At 48.0% G+C, this 20,810-nt stretch overlaps 2 protein-coding genes across 2 annotated transcripts; both read right to left on the reverse strand.

Moving 5' to 3' along the window:
• Positions 1-1,617: 1,617 nt before the first annotated feature.
• Positions 1,618-16,513, reverse strand: LOC126023029 (nascent polypeptide-associated complex subunit alpha). Its single transcript, XM_049784077.1, has 8 exons — positions 16,444-16,513; positions 15,694-15,765; positions 4,358-4,443; positions 4,138-4,215; positions 3,511-3,657; positions 3,092-3,220; positions 1,949-2,071; positions 1,618-1,746 (listed from the first exon to the last, which is right to left on the reverse strand). The coding sequence occupies exons 2-8, from the start codon at positions 15,761-15,763 to the stop codon at positions 1,732-1,734; spliced, it is 648 nt and encodes a 215-aa protein (XP_049640034.1). The 5' UTR covers positions 15,764-15,765; positions 16,444-16,513; the 3' UTR covers positions 1,618-1,731.
• On the reverse strand, positions 5,128-13,664 carry LOC126022891 (nascent polypeptide-associated complex subunit alpha, muscle-specific form-like). The gene is made up of 7 exons (XM_049783909.1): positions 11,158-13,664; positions 10,851-11,061; positions 9,332-10,715; positions 8,804-8,836; positions 6,467-7,696; positions 5,652-6,412; positions 5,128-5,156 (listed from the first exon to the last, which is right to left on the reverse strand). Exons 1-7 carry the CDS (start codon positions 13,423-13,425, stop codon positions 5,128-5,130), a joined length of 5,916 nt encoding a protein of 1,971 aa, XP_049639866.1. The 5' UTR covers positions 13,426-13,664.
• Positions 16,514-20,810: the final 4,297 nt, after the last annotated feature.

The raw sequence follows: 20,810 nt of genomic DNA on the forward strand, positions 1-20,810 counted from the left end.
GTGGGACATAGTTTGAGGACCCCTGTCTAATATAACACCTCACAACAGGCGGCAGTTTATTTAGGGGACAGGAGTACATAGGTATTAGGACACAACTGGATATACTCAGGCATCTCTCCTGTGCTCGAGGGACCATACACAGCGCTGGAGATTGAACTGTTCCCCCAGCCATGATCCAGGCAAGTGCCTTTATCTCTGACCTATTTCTCTAAACCTTAAGCTTAGGTTTAAAGTGAAAATACTTGGGGCCGGGCGGTGGCGCTAAAGGTAAGGTGCCTGCCTTGCCTGCGCTAGCCTTGGACGGACTGCGGTGGACTGCGGTTCGATCCCCCGGTGTCCCATATGGTCCCCCAAGCCAGGAGCAACTTCTGAGCGCATAGCCAGGAGTAACCCGAGTGTTACTGGGTGTGGCCCAAAAAAAAAAAAAAGTGAAAATACTTTTCTTCTTTTTGGGCCATACCTGGTATTGCTCATAGGTTACTCCTGGCTCAGCAATCAGAAATAAATTGTTCCAGGAAGGTTGGGGGACTGTAGAATAACACTCTTGGATGGGGCTGAATGGTGATGGAGGGTGATAGGCCATTCTCCTGCAGCCCAGGCCAAGTGTCTGCAACCCCCTTCAGCTGGCGGGTCTGCGGGTTCAGGGCGGCGGCGAGGAAGACTCACATCAGTCAGGTTTCAGGAGAAACCTTTATTCAAGGCCCTAGTCAACATGTGTGGCCTATCATAACCTTTCAAAGCCAGATTCATTTTTTTTTGTTTTTGGGGCCACACCCGTTTGATGCTCAGGGGTTACTCCTGGCTAAGCTCTCAGAAATCTCCCCTGGCTTGGGGGGACCATATGGGACACCAGGGGCTCGAACCACAGTCCTTCCTTGGCTAATACTTGCATGGTAGACACCTTACCTCTAGAGCCACCTCACCAAAAACCAGATTCATAATTAGCCCTGCAATCAACCTCTTTCAGCCATCTCCCCTCCTGTGGCTTTTTCCTCTCCCCATCCTTCCTCCCAATCCCCTTCCTGCTCCTGAGGCAATCTTTTGTTACCTCTCCAAGACACACACCCCCCCCCCCAGAAAAAATGGGCAGGTCTTACTAGCAGGTAAGGTTACAAAGGAAGAATGGGGAATGGGGGTAAGAGGGGAACATATGGGATGCAGGGGAACAAGCAAACCCTGCTGTGTCCTGCTATTGCTGTCCGTCCCCCCAAGCAGTGCTTTCTGATTCTGTAATCAGGTACTACATCTGGTGGTCCTTGAAATATTGACCCTGTGGCAGCAGTATGCAAGGCAAACATTCAGCCAATCCCCCCCCCCTTTTTTTTTTGGTTTTTGGGCCACACCCGGCGGTGCTCAGGGGTTACTCCTGGCTGTCTGCTCAGAAATAGCTCCTGGCAGGCACGAGGACCATATGGGACACCGGGATTCGAACCAACCACCTTTGGTCCTGGATCAGCTGCTTGCAAGCCGCTATGCTATCTCTCCGGGCCCCAGCCAATCCCTTTTAACTGAATCTGAGATTTTAAATGTAATAATCTTGCTTAGTGGCCCACATTAGGGAATTTGCCTCCCAGAGTCTACATTTTTCAGAGTGGGAGAGATATTAAGGAGACAGAGTTCATCCAACAAGAAGCCATAACTTTATTAATGATAGAAACAGTACAAATTTCAAACCAAGCTGTAATTACTCTTTTGAAACACCAAAAAAAGGGTCTCCATTTTTCCAGATGGTTACATTGTTAATTCCTGCAAAGAGAAAAATAGGTCATCAGAGGAGGTTACAGGCAAACAAAGAATTAATATCACTTAAAAACAAGGCAACTCAGAATAGAATTTGAGTATATCTTCCTAATCAGTATATTAGGGAGTATGGGGTGTGGGGAGGTAGGAAGAACATGTAATTGGATAGGGCAGAGACAAGATAAGAACTAAATGCGTGGACACGTACCATAATAGCATTTACAATATCATTACTGTTGTTCTTCAGGGCTCGGACTGCCTTTGCTCTAGACACATTTGCTTGTGACATGACCAATTCTATATCCTTAACTTCCACACCTGTTTCATCAACCTGAGAGGGAAAAAAATCTTTTATCAATGAAGGCAATGCTTTTCTTTGGATGTGTCTCTTGATTTTGGGGGAAGCATGCATGCATGAATACCACACCTGGCAGTGTTTAGGACTTAATCCTCATGGGTTTGGGGGACCACGTGGGATGATGGGGATTACATTTAGGCTGACCTGCTGTAGTATGCCTCCCCTAAATATTTTGCCTTATTTTGGGGGGGGGGGCACACCCGGTGATGTCAGGGGTTACTCGTGGCTATGCACTCAGTAATCAACCCTGGCTTGAGGATCATATGGGACACTGGGGGATTGAACAGTGGTCCATCCTAGGCTAGTGCGCACAAGGAAAACACCCTACCGCTTGCACCACCACCCCTCCCATCTCTTGAATCCAGGTTTTTGTTTTTTGGGGTGGGTGGGGGCTTGGGCAACAGTCAACACTTGGGGATTACTCCTGGCTCTGCACTCACGCCTTACCTCTGTGCTATGCTCCGGTTCGCTTGAATCTAATTTTTAATACAATCCCCAAAGCACTTAACAAAATGAGATTAAGAAGCTATAATTGGGGGCCGGGCGGTGGCGCTGGAGGTAAGGTGCCTGCCTTGCCTGCGCTAGCCTAGGACGGACCTCGGTTCGATCCCCCGGCGTCCCATATGGTCCCCCAAGAAACCAGGAGCAACTTCTGAGCATAGCCAGGAGTAACCCCTGAGCGTCACAGGGTGTGGCCCAAAAACCAAAAAAAAAAAAAGAAGAAGCTATAATTGGGCCTGGAGAGATAGCACAGCGGTGTTTGCCTTGCAAGCAGCCGATCCAGGACCAAAGGTGGTTGGTTCGAATCCCGGTGTCCCATATGGTCCCCCATGCCTGCCAAGAGCTATTTCTGAGCAGACAGCCAGGAGTAACCCCTGAGCACTGCCCAGTATGGCCCAAAAACAAAACAAAACAAAACAAAAAAAGAAGCTATAATTAAGTCACCAATACAAGTGTGACTACCAGCAGAAAATGTAAGATTCTCTTAAATACCTCTTCCTCTTCACTCTCCTCCTGTACAGTTGGAGTCTGTGTATTTTCCTGAATGCTTGAGACAGCTTCACCTTGAACTTTGAATTTCTCAGCAGCTGCTAGCTGTGCTTGTTGAGATAAATCTTCAATCTGCAGGAAAAGGAGAATACAGTTTATAGTAAATCACATCTTTTCTAAATTTAGCCATAAATAGATATCAACATAAAGAGAAGAGTCTAAAGTAGTGAGTGGTAGGTCTCAACTGGATGAAGGGCTGTCCCCCAAGGACATCCATCCATTAATATTTAGTCTTTTTGATTGTTACACTCTTTGTGATTCTGCTAAATATCTAAGACACAGGATAGCCCTCCAAAGAGGTCATGAATCAAAACAACACTGAGGTTGAGAAATCCTAGACAGTTTCCAGGAAAACTACTCACCTTTGCTTCCCCAAAAACTATGTAGGTATCTGAAGCTGGGCTCTTATAGACATCTGGTTTTGTGATGACAAAGAGGATATTCTTAGATTTTCGAATCGTGACTCTAGTAACCCCTGTAACTTGTCGAAGACCCAATTTGGACATAGCCTAAGGAATAATAATAAAAAAAAGACCAGGATTTAAACACTTTACCGCTACTGGGTTTTCTGCCACGTAACTTTTTTTTATTTTTTCGGTCACACCCGGCTGTGCTCAAGGGTTACTCCTGGCTCTATGCTCAGAAATTGCTCTTGGCAGACTTGGGGGACTATATGGGATGTCGGGATTCAAACCACCGTACTTTTGCATGCAAAGCAAATGCCTTACCTCCATGCTATCTCTCCGGCCCATCTGCAACGTAACTTTTAACATAATCGTACCACTCCCAAGAACACAACTCTAGCTTCATCAGTACTGTAATGTATGTTTATGATTCATTTTTTTCACACCTGGTGGTGATCAGGGGTCACTCCCAGGGGACCATATGGTATGCCAGGATTCGAACCACCGTCCTTCTTCTGCATGCATGCAAAAGCCCTATCTCCATGTTCTCTCTCTGGCCTCTATGTTTATGAATTAAAACCTTACCTTCCTTGCCTTCTTTTCACTCCGGCTCTGTTTTGCTTTACTAACTGGTTCTTCATCGATCTCAGCTGCTGCTGCCAGCTAAAAAGACATAGCAGCTATGAGTAAACTGGAGTCTGAAGCCTGGATACCACAATTGCATGTGGTTTCCACTTTATGAAGGTTGTAATTTAAAAATATTTCAAACAACCTCTTCCTCTCTCCTGTAGTAAGGAACACCCACCTGAGCTTGCTGTGTGGTTGCCTGTGTAGAATCTTGTTCTTCAAGTTCTGGTACTGATTCATCACTGTCAGATTCTGTCCCAGATCCTAAGATGACACATACACTTACTATTTTACAGATTAGAAGGAGGCACTTCATCACACCCTACCTGAACTACAGAGTCACTAGTTAGTTTAATGCTTACAAGTTAAATGGAGAACCATGTTGTGTAAAAGACAACTGGGTAGCTTCTAATTTAAGTCACAACCTTGTGTGTACACATCTATTAAGGACCCAGCCCCCAAGAGGTAATTGCTAGAAATACCCAAGCATTTCTCACTTTCCTTCAAAGCCTTCATTTCTTGGCACAGACAAAAACACCAATGACTCGTGTAAATCCAAGTTCCACTCCATTAGTTCTGAACTGGGAAGTGGCTCAGCAAAAAAGCACAGGCCTTGTGTGCAAGGTCCAGGGTTCAATTCCCAGAAGTATGTGAAGGGGGAAAGCTCAACCACTTCAGAAAAGTTCTGGCAGACAAATCATGATACACTTTAAGTGAAAAAAACAAAACATAAGATCTCATTGTTGAAATGCTTCTCTTCATTTAGGGTTGGGGAAGGCCAGAAGCAGTTGTGTACACACATTTGACCTGATCCTCAAAACACCCAGCTAGCTATTTGATCTAATCAATACAGCAGGTTCTTGGCGATGCCAGCCTACAGTCACCTCCATTACATATTGCCCTGTGACTACCATTTCTTCCACACTTAACTCTTATCTTAAATTTTCCTTAATTGAAAAGCCAAGCATCAACAAAGACTATAGAGGAAACAAAAGCATATACTTATACCACTCTCAGGCTTATGGAAAATAGGTCTTTAATAAAGGAGTTCCTGGGCAACTGGTCATTACTAAGTTATGGTAACTGAAAAGAAAATAGTTCTAGAATTTCCAATATTTTAGTAAAGCCCAGGCCCAGGGATAAGGTTAGTTACGTGACAGAATTAGAGCAATTTGAAGATCTATTAAGTCTTGGTTTTCAATGTCCTCAGATCAGTTAGGTTAAAAAAAGCACACCCAGGATTAGTTTGGACATTAAACAAGGTATCTGCGATGGACTATCTGAGGTGATGAAAACCAAGAGTCTGTTTCATAATCCTAGAGATTTTGCACTGAAAATAATCATTCTATATTCTATGTCAAAACACAAGCATCTACTCTGGAGAAAGCGGCGCATCCTAGGGTTAGTATGGTGGGTAGCCCCAGGAGGGGTGTGGGCGACACACCATGCACACAGCAAACCAAGGCAAATACCCTTGTTGTTCTTCAGAACAGGCTGCTTGGCAGAGGGGGCTGGGACAGGGATCCCAGCAGGTTTGGGGGTGGGCATGTTGACGAGGACCGACTGGAAAGGCACTCCCCCCGAGATTGGTTCCGGGGGAATCAGAGGCGGCAGCTCATCCTCATCAGCAGGGGCTGAGGGCTTACAGGGTGATTCCAGTACCAGCCCAGGTGAGGACGGCAGAATTTGCTGTTTGGGAAGCAGAGGGGGGACTGGGGAGGGAGCAAGAGGCAGAGAGGCTGAAGGAGTGGGTGCTGCAGAGACAGACGCTGATCCAGCCCTAAGCAGGCCCTTCTCAGCAGCAGGTACAGCTACAGGAGTAGATGCTTCAGACCCAGGAGGAACCAAGGGGCAACTCAAAGCATCTTTGCCCTTTAAGGGTGAAATAGGGAGGGTCTCTGTAGTCTTGGAAGAGCCCCTCAGAGGGGGAGCTGCCAGCGCTGTAGCCAGGGCTTCTCCGGTGCCTCTCTTGGCTGGGGGATCTAAAGTAGGACTCTTACTAGCTGGTGAACCTTTTTGAGAAGTTGTGTTTTTCTGAATTGAGAGCATTTTAGATGCCTGAAGGGAATCTGACCCTGGGGATTCTTCAGGGGAGGAAAGAGCTACAGAAGTGGAAGCCCCCTTAGCAGCTCGGGTAGTTGTCGTTCTTTTGGCTGATGGAGTTGTTGGGGTTCTGCTGAGGTCTGGGGATTTCTTGGGAGTATGAACAGAGGATGTGGGGACCTCTTTGGAGGCTGGAGTTGCTGGGGCACCTTTGGGCACTACAGCAGCTGATAACATTTTAGAGGCTGGAGACTCCAAAGAGGGAGCAGAGGCCTCATTGGATAAAATTGCTGGGGTGCCTTTGAGGGTTACAGAGTCCTTGGCAGGTTGAACCGAGGGCAGGTCTTTGCTGACTGGGGAAGTTGATGTCCTTTTGGAGGTGGGAGTTGCTGGGCCCCCTTTCGGAGACTGAGGAATCAGAGCAGAGGGAATAGAAATAGGTGTTGTTTTAGGGGGCTCTTTGGGGTCTGGGGATTCCTTTGGAGGCAGAGTTGAAGTAGGGGCCTCATTGGAGGCTAGAATTGCTACTGCATGTTTGGGGGCTGTGGATACTTCAGGGGGCTGGGCTGAAGGAATGGAGAGGTCTTTTGATACTGGGATGACATTGGTGGACTCAGGAATCAGAAATGAAGGAGTTGGAACTTCTTTGGAGATTGGAGTTGTTGGGGCCTTTTTGGAAGGTGGTGCCACTTTGGGAGCTGGGGACTCAGGGGGTTGAGCTGGGAGACTAGGAGCCTCTTTGGAAGTTGATGCCTTTTTGGAAGCTGGAGCCCCTTTGGGGGCTGAAGACTCCTTGGGAGGTTGAGTTGAAGAAGTGGGGGCCTCTTTGGAAACTGGAGATTCCTTAGGGGGTTGAGTTGAGAGAGTGGAGGCCTCTTCAGAGGTTGAGATAATTGGGGCCTTTTTGGAAGCTGAAGCCCCTCTGGGGGCTGGAGACTCCTTGGGAGGCTGAATTGAAGAAGAGGGGGCCTCTTTGGAGGATGGGGCCTTTTGGGAAGCCGAAGCCCCTTTGGGGGTTTGAGACTCCTTGGGGGGCTGAGCTGAGGAAGTGGGGGCCTCTTTGGGGGTTGGGGTAGATGCCTTTTTGGAAGCTGAAGTCTTTTTTGGGGCTGGCAGTTCTTTAGATTGTTGGATTGAGGGAATGGAAGTATCTTCTGATGTTGGGGCTCCCTTGGGGATTTGGGATTCCTTAGGGGGTTGAGTGAAGGAAGTGGGGGTATCTTTAGAAGCTGGGGCCTCTTTGAAAGCTAAAGACTCCTTGGGGGGCTGATCTGAGGGAATGGAGACTTCCTTGGAGGTTGGGGTAGTTGGTGCCTTTTTGGAGGCTGTAGTCCCTTTGGGGGCCTTTTTGGAAGCCGAAGCTCCTTTGGGGGGTTGAGCTGAGGGAGTAGGGGCATCTTTGGAAGTTGGGGCCCCTGAGGGGACTGGAGACTCCTTGGGGGGCTGAGCAGAGGGAGTGGGAGCCTCTTTGGAAGTTGTGGTAGTTGGTGCCTTTTTGGAAGCTGAAGCCTCTTTGGGGGGTTGAGCTGAGGGGACTGGAGACTCCTTGGGGGGCTGAGCAGAGGGAGTGGGGGCCTCTTTAGAAGTTGGGGTAGTTGGTGTCTTTTTGGAAGCTGAAGCCCCTTTGGGGGGTTGAGCTGAGGGAGTAGGGACATCTTTAGAAGTTGGGGCCCCTGAGGGGACTGGAGGCTCCTTGGGGGGCTGAGCAGAGGGAGTGGGGGCCTCTTTAGAAGTTGGGGTAGTCGGTGCCTTTTTGGAAGCTGAAGCCCCTTTGGGGGGTTGAGCTGAGGGAGTAGGGGCATCTTTGGAAGTTGGGGCCCCTGAGGGGACTGGAGACTCCTTGGGGGGTTGAGCAGAGGGAGTGGGAGCCTCTTTGGAAGTTGTGGTAGTTGGTGCCTTTTTGGAAGCTGAAGCCTCTTTGGGGGGCTGAGCAGAGGGAGTGGGAGCCTCTTTGGAAGTTGGGGTAGTCGGTGCCTTTTTGGAAGCTGAAGCCCCTTTGGGGGCTGGGGTTTCACTGGGGGATTGAGCTAATGAATTGGGGGCTTCTTTGGAGGTTGGGGACTCTTTAGGGGGTTGAGCTGAGGGAGTGGGGGTATCTTCAGAAGTTGGGGCCCACTTGGATGCCAGAGAGTCCTTGGGTGGCTGAGCTGAAGGAGTGGGTTCCTGTTTGGAGGTTGGGGTAGTTGGTGCCTTTTTGGAAGGTCGAGTCCCTTTGGGGACTGGGGGTTCCTTGGGGGGTTGAGCTGAGAGAGTGGGAGCCTCTTTGGGGTTAGGGGTAGTTGGTGCCTTTTTGGAAGCTGAAGTTCCTTTGGGGGCTGGGGTTTCACTGGGGGATTGAGCTAATGAATTGGGGGCTTCTTTGGAGGTTGGGGACTCTTTAGGGGGTTGAGCTGAGGGAGTGGGGGTATCTTCAGAAGTTGGGGCCCCTTTGGATGCCAGAGAGTCCTTGGGTGGCTGAGCTGAAGGAGTGGGTTCCTGTTTGAAGGTTGGGGTAGTTGGTGCCTTTTTGGAAGGTCGAGTCCCTTTGGGGACTGGGGGTTCCTTGGGGGGTTGAGCTGAGAGAGTGGGAGCCTCTTTGGAGTTAGGGGTAGTTGGTGCCTTTTTGGAAGCTGAAGTTCCTTTGGGGGCTGGGGGTTCTCTGGGGGGTTGAACTGAGGGAGTGGGGGCATCTTTAGAAGTTGGAGTCCCTGTGGGAACTGGAGAGTCCTTGGGGGGCTGAGCCAAGGGAATGGGGGCCTCTTTGGAGGTTGGGGTAGTTGGTGCCTTTTTGGAAGCTGGAGTCCTCTTGGGGGCTGGGGACTCTTTAGGGGGTTGAGCTGAGGGAGTGGGGTTATCTTCAGAAGTTGGGGCCCCCTTCGATGCCAGAGAGTCCTTGGGGAGCTGAGCTGAAGGAGTGGGGTCCTGTTTGGAGGTTGGGGTAGTTGGTGCTTTTTTGGAAGGTCGAGTCCCTTTGGGGGCTGGGGGTTCTTTGAGGGGTTGAGCTGAGGGAGTGGGTGCATCTTTAGAAGATGGGGTTCCCTTGGGGGTTGTTGACTCCTTGTGGGGCTGAGCTGAGGGAATGAGATCCTGTTTGTTGGTTGGGGTAATTGGTGTCTTTTTGGAAGCTGAGGTTTCTTTGGGGGGTTGAGCTAAGGGAGTGGGGACATCTTTAGAAGTTGGGGCCCCCTTGGGGGACTGAGTTGAGGGGATGGGGGCCTCTTTGGAGGTTGGGGCAGTTGGTGCCTTTTTGGAAGCTGGAGTCCCCTTAGGGATTGGGGACTCTTTAGGGGGTTGAGCTGAGGGAGTGGGGTTATCTTCAGAAGTTGGGCCCCCCTTGGATGCCAGAGACTCCTTGGGGGGCTGAGCTGAAGGAGTGGGTTCCTGTTTGGGGGTTGATGTCTTTTTGGAAGCTGGAGTCCCTTTGGGGACTGGGGGTTCTTTAGTGGACTGAGCTACGGGAGGGGGATTATCTTCAGATGTTGGGAGCCCCTTGGATGCTAGTGACTCTTTGGGAGACTGAGTTGAAGGAATGGGTTCCTGTTTGGAGGATGTAGTTGGTAACTTTTTGGAAGCTGAGGTTTCTTTAGGGGATTGAGCTAAGGGAGTGGGGGCATCTTTAGAAGTTGGGGCCCCCTTGGGGGTTGGAGACTCCTTGGGTGACTGAGTTGAGGGAATGGGGGCCTCTTTGGAGGTTGGGGCATCTGGTGCCTTTTTGGAAGCTGGAGTTCCCTTGGGGATTGAGGACTCTTTAGGGGGTTGAGCTGAGGGAGGGGGGGTATCTTCAGAAGTTGGGGCCCCCTTGGATGCCAGAGACTCCTTGGGGGGCTGAGTGGAAGGAGTGGGGTCCTGTTTGGGGGTTGGTGCCTTTTTGGAAGCTGGAGTCCCTTTAGGAGGTTGAGCTGAGGGAGTGGGAGTATCTTTAGAAGTTGGGGCCACTTTGAGGGCTTCTGACTCGAGTGACTGAGCTGAAGGAGAGAAGTTCCCTTTGGAGCCAGGGGAAACTGGTCCTTTTTTGGAGGCTGAGAACTCCTTGGGAAGCTGTGCTGGGGAAGAAGGGGCCTCTTCAGAGACTAGGGTAGCTGGTGCCTTTTTGGAGGCTGTTGTCTCTTTGAGCAGTTCAGCTGATGTATCAGGAGGCCCCTTGGGGGTTGGGGAATCCTTGAAGGATTGAGCTGAGAGAGCAGGAGTATCTTTAAAAGCTGGGACACCTTTAGTGGTCGGAAACTTCTTGGGGGACTCAGCTATAGGAACAGAGGCTTCTTTGGCAACTGGGATTACTGGGGTCCCTTTGGGAGCTGGAGACTCTTTGGGGGAGGGAGAAGACGTAGTTAAGCTAGCAGAGGCCCCCTGGGATAATGAAATTGCTGGAGTTGTTTGAGAGGGAGACGCCGAAGGAGTGAAGGAGTCTTCAGGAAATGGCATATCTGGGGTTCTTTTGGGGAAAGGTGGGATCACATCTGAGGAAGTTGAGGGTTCTTTTGGGGATGGAGGTGCTGGGGACTTTTTGGATGAGGGTGGAGTTGCAAAGGAGGAAATAGGGGTTACTCCCTGGGGAAACAAGGTTGCTGGGGGGTCCTCAATGGAAGGAGTCAATGATGGGAGGATCTCCTTCCCTTTGGGGGAAGGGTCAGAAAGGACCCTTTCAGGAGGAGGAGTTGCAGTTGAGGGGGTAGGGGTTCCTTTGATGAATGGGATTGGCAGGGACTCTTTGAGGGAGACAGGAGCCTTAGCTGGGGGAGAAGAAGCCATTTTGGGAGGTGGAGGGGGTGGGGCTCCTTTGGGGGAGGGAAGAGTAGAAGGGTATTTTTTGGTTAGTAATTCTTTAGGGTCCTGAAAAGTGAGATTGACTTCTGGAAGGAAAGAAATTTCGAGTGGAGAAATAAGGGATGAGAGATTTTCAGTAGGAGTATCTGAAAAAACATGTTTAGAAACAGAAGGATCAAAAGTTAAGGTAGTAGAAGTAACTGAATCATTTTTGGTTGGAAGTCTTTTAGTTTGAGGAGACATACTAGGCCCTAAAGAAGATGGGGGGCTGGCTAGGTTAATTCCTTTGGAAGATTCAGTAACCGAAGTATTGGGATCCTCAAATGGGAATCCTTTATTAAAAACCTCAGATGTCAAAGCTGAGGTTTGAGAAATACCAACATTTTTTTTTGCTTCTGAAGGACCAGTTGGAGAAGAGTGAGCAAGCTCAGACTTGAGAACTGCAGAGGTCTGTCCTATAGCACCCAAAACATTCTGGGGTAAAGTCATAGATGAAGTTACAGGGCAAATTTCTGAGGTTGGAACCATCAAGGGTAAAGCAGGAGGAGTGCCCTTTTGGGCAGACTGGCTTTTAGAAGCTAAAGAGTCAGCTCCATCCAACAAAGCGCTGGCTACAGTTGTAGGACAGCTGCCTTTGGCACCGGCAGAAGCCACACCAACTGTGATAGTACTACCCAGAGGAAATGTGGTTACTGTTGGGGCAGTGAGAGGACTTGTAGGTTGAGCACCAGCAGGGCCTGGACTTGCAAAAGTATCTGTCTTGATCATAAATGTGGGGGAACTGCCACTCACAGGAGAAGTGGATGACTTAGCTCCAGGGAGAGGCTCTGTAAGGCTTTTCTTTGCTACGAGGGATTCAGAAGATGATGTATTCTGAGGAGAGATGGAATTTTTAGCAGCTGCCAGGGCTAATGGTAATGAAGTTGGGAGTCCTGCTTGGATTGGTGAAACAGGGATTCCTTCAAGGGAGGCGGGTACAGTTTGGAGATCTTTCTGGGCTGGGAACTTGACCAACCTCGAAGTAGGGACACTTCTGGGGTCCTCAGGAGTAGGTAAAGGAGAGGCTGGTATTCCCAGAGTAGTTGCTACTGTAGAAACAGAAAGCTGTTTGGAAGTCAAAGATGCTGTCACAGCCAAAGCAGCATGGGAAGTGGTGTCCTTACTGTTTGAGAGACCAGATGAAACTGGAGAAACACAAGAAGCTACCTGAGTAGAAGTAGTAGTAGGTGCAACAGAAGGTACAGAGGTATTAGTCTTTACTGGTGGGGTGGTTCCCACAGAAGACTGATGATGACTAGTATTAGAAAAACCTTTGGTGAGAGAAGCTGTAGAAAATAATGGCAGAGAAGAGGCAGCAACAGCAGAGGAACCAGAAAGGGTATAAGAAGCTATGCTAGTGGAGGGAGAAGGACCTTGAGGAAAAGTCAAAGAGAAAGTTGGAGTCTCCACTGGAAAAGAAGCCAAAGAAGTTGGAATCGTCTCATTTTTGGAAGGAAGAGGAGAACTTACAGATTTCTGAGAGCAAGGTTCCCCTACAGGATGAGCTACTTGTGGATCAGACAGGACATTTGGGCCTGTCTGAGCTAAAGATTGGATAAGAGAACCAGGAGAAATCTGATTTAACTGTGCAAGGTGGGAGCCCAGAGAAGTATGCAAAACTGAGGGAGTGTTGGAAGTCACAGGAATAGATGAGGGCGAAAGAGATAAGGTGGCTGGTGGATTAAGGGGTCCTCTCTTTAGGCTGAGGTCCACAAGGTTCTGTGGAGAGGTGAGAGCTGAGGAAATAGGGATGCCTTTGATCTGAGGGGAAGTGAGAGCAAGGGAAGTAGCAGGTAGAGCCTGAAAACATGAGGCTACTTCAGATTGAACAGGGGCCAAGGGAGTAACAAAATGGGATGGACCAGCACTAACTAAACCTGGAGAGATGGGGGGAGCTTTTGGTGTTGGGACTTCTTGAGAGGGAGCTTCAGTAGGGGAGGTCTTTGGTTCTAAGGAAGGAATAGGAGCTGATAGAGATGTCACTGGTCCTGAGTCCTTTATACCAACTGATGTAGTCAGAGGGTGTGGTGGAAAAGCAGAGCTTTTTTGACCTGAGTGGGGAGCCAAGGCCACCAGAGCCAAGGGAGCTGAAGAGCAGTGGGCACCTTTTAGAGTTGTAGATATCATGGGAGAGGCCAGAGCTAAGGCAGCTGGTGAAATTGGGGGCCCTATTAGATGTGGTAGGAAAGTTGGGGTATCAGGGACAGCCCCTAAAGGCAGGGTTGTTCCAGAGGGTGACTGGGGAAGAGGACTTTCAAAGGGGGTTGCTGAGGCAACAGGTGATGGAGAAAGGAATGGGGAAGATTGGTTAGGGGTTGCCAGAGGGCACTGTTGGGATGCCAGGGAGCAAGGAGGGGGTAGGGTAGGTTCAGGCTGCCCTAAGGCAGCAGTGACACTCAAGGCTGAAGACACAGGAAGCATAGCTGGAGGAAAAAAGCAGGAGGAATAAAGGGAAGGAAAAAAACAAAGGTGAGTTATGCAGCCCAACTTGGCACAACATGCCTCAGAGGAACACTGAAATTTTAAATTTGCGTATGAAAGTCATCACATTAGCCAAAGATGACAGCAACAATAGCAACTTTCAGGAACATACTCTAGCAGACTCTCCCTCTTCATCTCCCACACTGCCTAAATCATACCTAAGTTATTTTAGGGTGGAGACCATAGTTTTAAGTGCAACAGATTAGCCTCTACACAGCAGCAACACTTTTCAGAGGGAAAGCATGCTTAGTGTTCTTTCCTTCTTCAAATGAACCCTAACTCCTTATTTTTATCTCAAAGGCAAAGAATTACAAAAACAGATGAGTTAGCCTCTACATTACAACCCCAAACTCACTGAAACAAAATACTAAAAACAGGAATAAGGGAATGGTGATGATTAGGAAGTAATGCCTGATCTAATTTTATTCTTCCTAAAGTCAAAACACTTAAAAACATCTAATGCTAAGTATTAAGTACAGCATCACTTAATTTCCCTATGCCTTAGTTTATTTACCCCAAACCAACCAACAAACCCAAAGCTCCCCCCCCCCCAAAACAACCAGAACTGGCTTGGTCTCCAGCTTTCCGATTGTATGTCAAACATCAATATTAGATTAGACCTTAGGGGAGAGGGTTTGGTTAGTGCAGGGACTGTGCTATGAATCTGTAACCTAACTTGTTAAACCGGACTGTAGTTCTATTTTTGAAGCAGGGAGTCAGAGACTTGACTCCTCACCACATTGGATCCCCACCCCTTCATCTGTCTAAATCACTCTTCCAAGGCAACTATTTGACACCGAAATAAAATCTAGTGAAAAGATTTTCTGAATGATGAAATAATACCAAGCATGCCTATTATTCAGGAGGACAACAAATTGCATTTGTTTTGATTAACAAATGCACAACACCTGGGATTTCAAAAAAAGCAAGTCCACATGGCATTCAAATCCAATTCACTCAACTACTAATCTGAGGAATCCTACTAAAAAATCATTCAATTACGCCGCAAATGTCTTCAAATGTTTTAGCGACTCAACCTTTCCCTTTGACTGGTCCTTAAGACAAGCCTCAAATGTTGCTTTATGTATTGACCAATTCCCTGACAGTCTTCAAATTCATTCTACCAACCATGGTCCCAATGTTTGCTTATCAGACTACAGCAAGCTCAGAAGATCCAGAAGTCATTTTAACAGGACTTTAAAGATAGTTTTGGAGCATATTATTTCAAACCTTAACTGTTACTCCCTATTATTCATCTAAATCCCCGTCCCCATATATATGTAAAATCAATTGTTTTGAGATTCTCTAAAGTATCACCAACAATTAAATTACAGGTTCTTTAGCAAAAAGCCCTTGGTTTCTTTTCCCCTGTAAGTCCCTTGTAGTTGGATTTCATGGATCTCACCTCCCCCCTCAATTCAGGGGCTTCCTCTTCTAGCAGCTGTTACCAATCCCTTCAGCTGTTAAAATGAGACAGGTGAGGAACGAGAGCCCTAATATTTCCAACTACAAACAACTCTATTTTAAAATCCAAGACAGAAAATGCCTTAAAGCAACAAGTGGAATTAATAAATGAAAACAAAGACAATCCCCCCCCCAAAGAACAACAAAACCCCGAGATGGCTCTTAATTTCAAGAGCCTCAATTTAGTTCTGCAATTGACTCAGCAAAATGACTTAAAACAAAGCCCTCCCGCCCATGTATTTTAATTTCAAAGTTGACGAGCATTGAAAAGGTTTTATTTCAATCCTTGAATCCCGAGAAGCTGTTGATAAAGCTCACTTACCCAACGTACACTAGAGATCTTTCTGCACCAATCCACAAAGCAAGTTAACCGAACTGGGAGGTTCATGAGGCCCCCGCAGGACACTTTACCAGCAGCCCAAGTATCATCCGGACATGTGATGAAGGCATCATGCCAAGCTCTGCCATCTAAAACCTTGGCGCAACCTGCTGGCTGGAACCTCACAAAAGCTCGGGTCTCCTTGGCCTCCTACTCTCAATAGGTAAGAATCCCTGAGTCCTCTTCCCCTGGCTGGCTTACTCATGGAAGGTGCGCGCCCTAAGAAGCTGACCTTACTTTCAAGACAGTTGCCATAACCCACCCAGACAGCAGGACAGAGCTTTGGTTCCCGATCTTTTTTAAAAGCCAATTATTTAGGGTTCACTCTTCCCGAATAAGGCAAGGGGGAACTTAGGGTAACCTACCTGTCTCAGCCTGGGGCTGTGGCAGCTCCTGCTCCGTGGCAGGGACGGTTTCTGTGGCTTCACCGGGCATTTCTAAAGAAAGGGAATAATAATGATAAAAAAAAAAAAAAAAAAAAAGGAGGCCTGAACTGACTGCATGCATCACAGGAGTTAAGTTTCCAAAGCAATCAAAAAAGCTGTCAAAAAAGAAAATGCGTGTGACACCCCTTCCCCAAAGTGGCTGGGGAAGAAGTTAAAGGCCCCTCGGTCTGCAGATGATGAAGCTTACTCGGGGTTCACCCCAGAGAGTGGTGAGGATCTCTGAGTTTCCAGGAGTTGGTTGGATTCGACTTGGAAGTTCCAAAGGCAGCGATCACTGCAGCGAGGAAAGACACCGGGGGCGACTGCAGAGACGCGGCCGGATCTCCATTCCCAGGCGCCAGACTCGGGGCCCGGGCAGGTCCTCCAGGCTCATGAGCCCCCAATGCAGACACACACTTTGCACACCCGCACCGCAGCGGCTCTCCACCCCGACCCCAACCCCAACCCCGACTGCGGGCTCGGCCTCTCCGCCCTAGTCTTTTTGGTAGGACACCAACCCCAGATTCCATTTTGTCCGGAGGTCCCTAAAGCCACGCTCCCCGGGGTAATATGGAACCCGCTGGCCTCAGGAAGCCACCCGCTTCCCTTAGCTTTCGCCCCCCGGGGCGTCTGAGCGGGCAGAGAGGCAGATGGTACCGGATAGAGCGGGACGGCGAAGACGGCGCTTACCGTGCGGGGGACGCGGAGCCAAGATGGCGGCAGAAAGAGAACGAGCGAGAGCGTGACCCACGCCTGGGGCAGAGAAGCTAGCGGCGGGGGCGGGACTAGGATTCGCTTCCGGGTCAGGAGCGACTGTCAATCATTTCTTCTACCCAATGACCCGGCCGGCTGTGGCTCCAGCTGGGTGGTGCTTTTGAGGCCTAAATAAGGCGAAGAATTCAGGCCTGGATGCGCTGGCTGGCCTGGTCAAGGAGCTTTTTTGGATGGGACGGCGCCGTTCTGGCCTAGCTGACCCCTTCCTGCCCATGAGATTGAAGGCCTTTGGATAGCCAGAGAGAAACTCAAGCCACACAACTTCTTGTGCTCGGTTCTGCACTGTCCTGTCCAAGGATTTTCCTTTCCCTTTAGTATCAGACACTCAGCAATGTCATGACAGTTTATAGTCACAGAGTTAGCATGAGCAATGACCTAGTTTAAATGCCAGGATTTTATTTTTGGAATATATAGGTCACTGTTGAAATGATCAAACAGGTAGATTCTCCTCCCCAGAGAAAAACAATTATTGCTTCTAGGAAGAAGGCATGGTAGTACAGTGGATAGGGTGCAGCCATCGCTGGGTTTGATACCCGGCTTTCCAAATGTTTTCCAGCCAGGGAGTGAATGAACACTACCAATGTGACCCCCAAGAAAATTCCCCCTGGCGTTGCTGGGGGACATTTCTGTTATAGAGGGTCAAACCTGGGGCTAAGATACTTATGTGCATTCTTCTTCTTTTCTTTTCTTTCTTTCTTTCTGTTTGTGTTTTTTGGGTCACACCCGGCAGTGCTCAGGGGTTACTCCTGGCTCCATGCTCAGAAATTGCTCCTGGCAGGCACGGGGGACCATATGGGATGCCAGGATTCAAACCGATGACCTTCTGCATGAAAGGCAAATGCCTTACCTCCATGCTATCTCTCTGGCCCCCTTCTTCTTTTTCTAATTTTGTTTTTTGGTTCATACTGGCTGTGCTGAGGGATGACTTAGCTCTGCACTCAGGAATCACTCCTAGTGGGCTCAGGAGAATATATGAGGTGCTCGGGATCAAATCCAGGTCAGCTGCATGCAAGGCAAGCACCTTACCCACTGTACTATCTAACGTTTAGGCCTCTATATGCATTCATATTTTTTTGGGGGGGCCACATCCATTTGATGCTCAGGGGTTACTCCTGGCTATGCTCTCAGAAATTGCCCCTGAGGGGCCGGAGAGATAGCATGGAGGTAAGGCATTTACCTTTCATGCAGAAGGTCATCGGTTCGAATCCCGTGCCGGGTGTGACCCCCCCAAAAAAAAAGAGTCCAGGAATAGTTAGCTTTATGGGCCCGGAGAGATAGCACAGCGGTGTTTGCCTTGCAAGCAGCTGATCCAGGACCAAAGGTGGTTGGTTCGAATCCCGGTGTCCCATATGGTCCCCCGTGCCTGCCAGGAGCTATTTCTGAGCAGACAGCCAGGAGTAACCCCTGAGTACCGCCGGGTGTGGCCCAAAAACCAAAAAAAAAAAAAAAAAAAAAAAAAAAAAGAAATCGCCCCTGGCTTGGGGAGACCATAAGGGATGCCAGGATCGAACCATGGTCCGTCCTACCCTAGCGCTTGCAAGGCTTACCTTACCTATAGCGCCACCTTCCCAGCCCCATGCATTCATATTTTAATTAAATAGCTTGTCACACCTCAGAGAGCTCAGGAGCTATTCACCTGCTCCCCCTCAGGAAGTCACTTCCTGTAGCACTCTGGATGCTCATGTGGTACCGGATTGAACTAAGGTTTCAGCTGCAGCTATTTCTTCTGCTCCTATACTTGTGTCTTGGGCACTTGTTGGAAATACCAATATTTTTTTGTTGTTGTTTTTGGGTCACACCCAGCAGCGCTCAGGGGCTACTCCTGGCTCTACACTCAGAAATCGCTCCTGACAGGCTCGGGGGACCATATGGGATACTGGGATTCGAACCACCGTCCTTCTGCATGAAAGGCAAAAACCCTACCTCCATGCCATCTCTCCAGCCCCAATTTTATTTTATTTTTTTAGTGAATTGGCTTTATTTAAAAAATATAGTTAGGGGGATACCTGGGAGTAGGAGCCAGATCTTGACCATGGTTCAAGGATTAGGATTAGAGAATAAAGTTAAATCAGATTAGGGTTTAGCAGAAATTAAATGGCCCTCCCCCACTTGGTTAAAGGGGGGGGGTTTGAACTCCAGGCTGTAGTGCTTGCATCCCACATTTGATTGGCTGTGGTGCGCCTGAGTTCCCTGACAGTTTGCTGTGCTACTGGGATCACAGTTAGTACCTGAACAGTTTTATGTATGTGTGGTGGGGAAGGGAATGGGCCACACATAGGTCTGTTCCAGATTATTCCTGAAGGTCTCAGGAAACCCTATGCAATGTTTGGAGAGCTCAGGGAACCATATGTAGTGTCAGGGTTTTGAAACAGGGTTGGGACTGCTGTAGGCAGCTTCATACAAGGCAAGCTGAAGCAGTGGGGGCCTTTTTGGAAGCTGGAGTCCCTTTGGGGGCTGGGTTTTTTTTTGAGGGGTTGGCTCTGCACTCAGAAGTCACTCTGGCAGGCTCAGGGGACTATATAGGATCCCAGGGATTGAACCCGTGTTGACGTGTAAGGCAAATACATTACCCTCTGTGTTATCACTCCAGCCCCTTTATTAGAAATTGTAATAGGCAAATACATTACCCTCTGTGTTATCACTCCAGCCCCTTTATTAGAAATTGTAATCGACTCACTGTTTCCCTATCCTAGGTGTGAACAATATAAACAAAGGCTTAAGTATCGAGAAACTTTATACAATAATCTTTAATCTTAAAAAAAATTTGAGAAGAGAAGCAAAGTTTTTCAGTAATTTGAATGCAACATACAGAATGTTTTAATATACACTAAAAAAAGAGACTTTGTATGAAAACGTTAGGAAATGCAAAGGAAAAAAATATTTTGTAGGTCTGAAAGCACCAGTTTCTCTGACAACAGAATATAAACCAGAAATGCTTTGTTCAGATTATAAAACCAGGCAAAAACAAAAACAAAAAACCACCCCAACTATAATCTACTATACAAAATATAACAATGGAGAAATGATATCTTTTAATTACAATGAAGTATCTAATTATAAAAAATATATACAGCTTTTATGCTGGTTATACATTTTTTCTTTTTTCCTTTTGGGCCACACCCAGTGGTACATAGGTTGACTCCTGGCTCGGGTCAGGGGATGATGCTGGGGATCAAACCTGGGTTGATCTTGCAAGGCAAGCTGCTGCGCTAAAACTCTGGGTCCCTTGAAAATGAATTATTTTTTCTAAATGATTATTTACAATGGACAAATTCAACAGTTCTGAGAGAAGAAATTAGAAGCTTCAATTTCAACAGTTTAAAAATCACTACTGCACTGTAATCTATTAACGACACTAGAAGCTTTGGTAGTCTTAAAATTTAAAGTCCTAAAATCGGGCAGTTTGGTGTTTTCTGACCAATAAAAAATCAGAAGGCAAAATTAGAAAGTGAAATTCTGGGGCCGGAGAGATAGCACAGCGGTGTTTGCCTTGCAAGCAGCCGATCCAGGACCTAAGGTGGTTGATTCCAATCCAGGCATCCCATATGGTCCCCCGTGCCTGTCAGGAGCTATTTCTGAGCAGATAGCCAGGAGTAACCCCTGAGCACTGCCGGGTGTGGCCCCAACCCCCCCCCAAAAAAAGGGGCTGGTGAGGTGGCGCTAGAGGTAAGGTGTCTGCCTTGCAAGCGCTAGCCAAAGAAGGACAGAGGTTCGATCCCCAGGTGTCCCATATGGTCCCCCCAAGCCAGGAGCGATTTCTGAGCGCATAGCCACGAGTAACCCCTGAGCGTCAACAGGTGTGGCTCAAAAACCAAAAAAAAAAAAAAAAAAAAGAAATAATAGAATTGGGGCCAGAGAGATAATACAGTGGGTGGGGTGTTTGCCTCATGTGACTGGCTCAGGTTAAATTACCTGAGCATCTCATATGGTCCCCAAGCCTACCAAAAGTAATTTCTGAGCACAGAGCCAGGAGTAACCCATGAGAAACGCTAGGTATGGTCCAAAAACAAAACATTATAATTGTAATTACATTTGCATAATAAAATATTTATAAATGTACCCACAAGCCATTTATTCCTCCCTTTAGTGCTCTTTCCAGTAACCTTGACATTTTTGGTGATTTCAAGAACACTTTATGGAATGCTAGGTATCTAACTAGGTATATGCAAGGCGAGAGTGCCTTACCTGCAATACTATCACTCCAGCCCCCTTGGGAACAATTTCAACATTATTGTTCCACAAGATTTTTTTGTTTGTTTGTTTTTGTTTTTGGGCCACACCCG

This window comes from Suncus etruscus, chromosome 11, assembly GCF_024139225.1.
Source record: "Suncus etruscus isolate mSunEtr1 chromosome 11, mSunEtr1.pri.cur, whole genome shotgun sequence".
Taxonomy (NCBI): domain Eukaryota; kingdom Metazoa; phylum Chordata; class Mammalia; order Eulipotyphla; family Soricidae; genus Suncus; species Suncus etruscus.

Bases quoted from the DNA above. Each gene is read 5' to 3' on its own strand.
- LOC126022891 (XM_049783909.1), bottom strand. From the start codon at position 13,425: ATGCTTCCTGTGTCTTCAGCCTTGAGTGTCACTGCTGCCTTAGGGCAG. The intron at 11,062-11,157 runs ACTACCTTAACT...CTCGAAATTTCT, and splicing joins AAAATGATTCAGTTACTTCT to TTCCTTCCAGAAGTCAATCT. The intron at 6,413-6,466 runs CTCTAAAATGTT...AGCAACTCCAGC, and splicing joins CCCTCTTTGGAGTCTCCAGC to CTCCAAAGAGGTCCCCACAT.
- LOC126023029 (XM_049784077.1), bottom strand. From the start codon at position 15,763: ATGCCCGGTGAAGCCACAGAAACCGTCCCTGCCACGGAGCAGGAGCTG. The intron at 4,216-4,357 runs GTGGGTGTTCCT...ATGTCTTTTTAG, and splicing joins CAACCACACAGCAAGCTCAG to CTGGCAGCAGCAGCTGAGAT. The intron at 3,221-3,510 runs GTGAGTAGTTTT...CTTTTCCTGCAG, and splicing joins TAGTTTTTGGGGAAGCAAAG to ATTGAAGATTTATCTCAACA.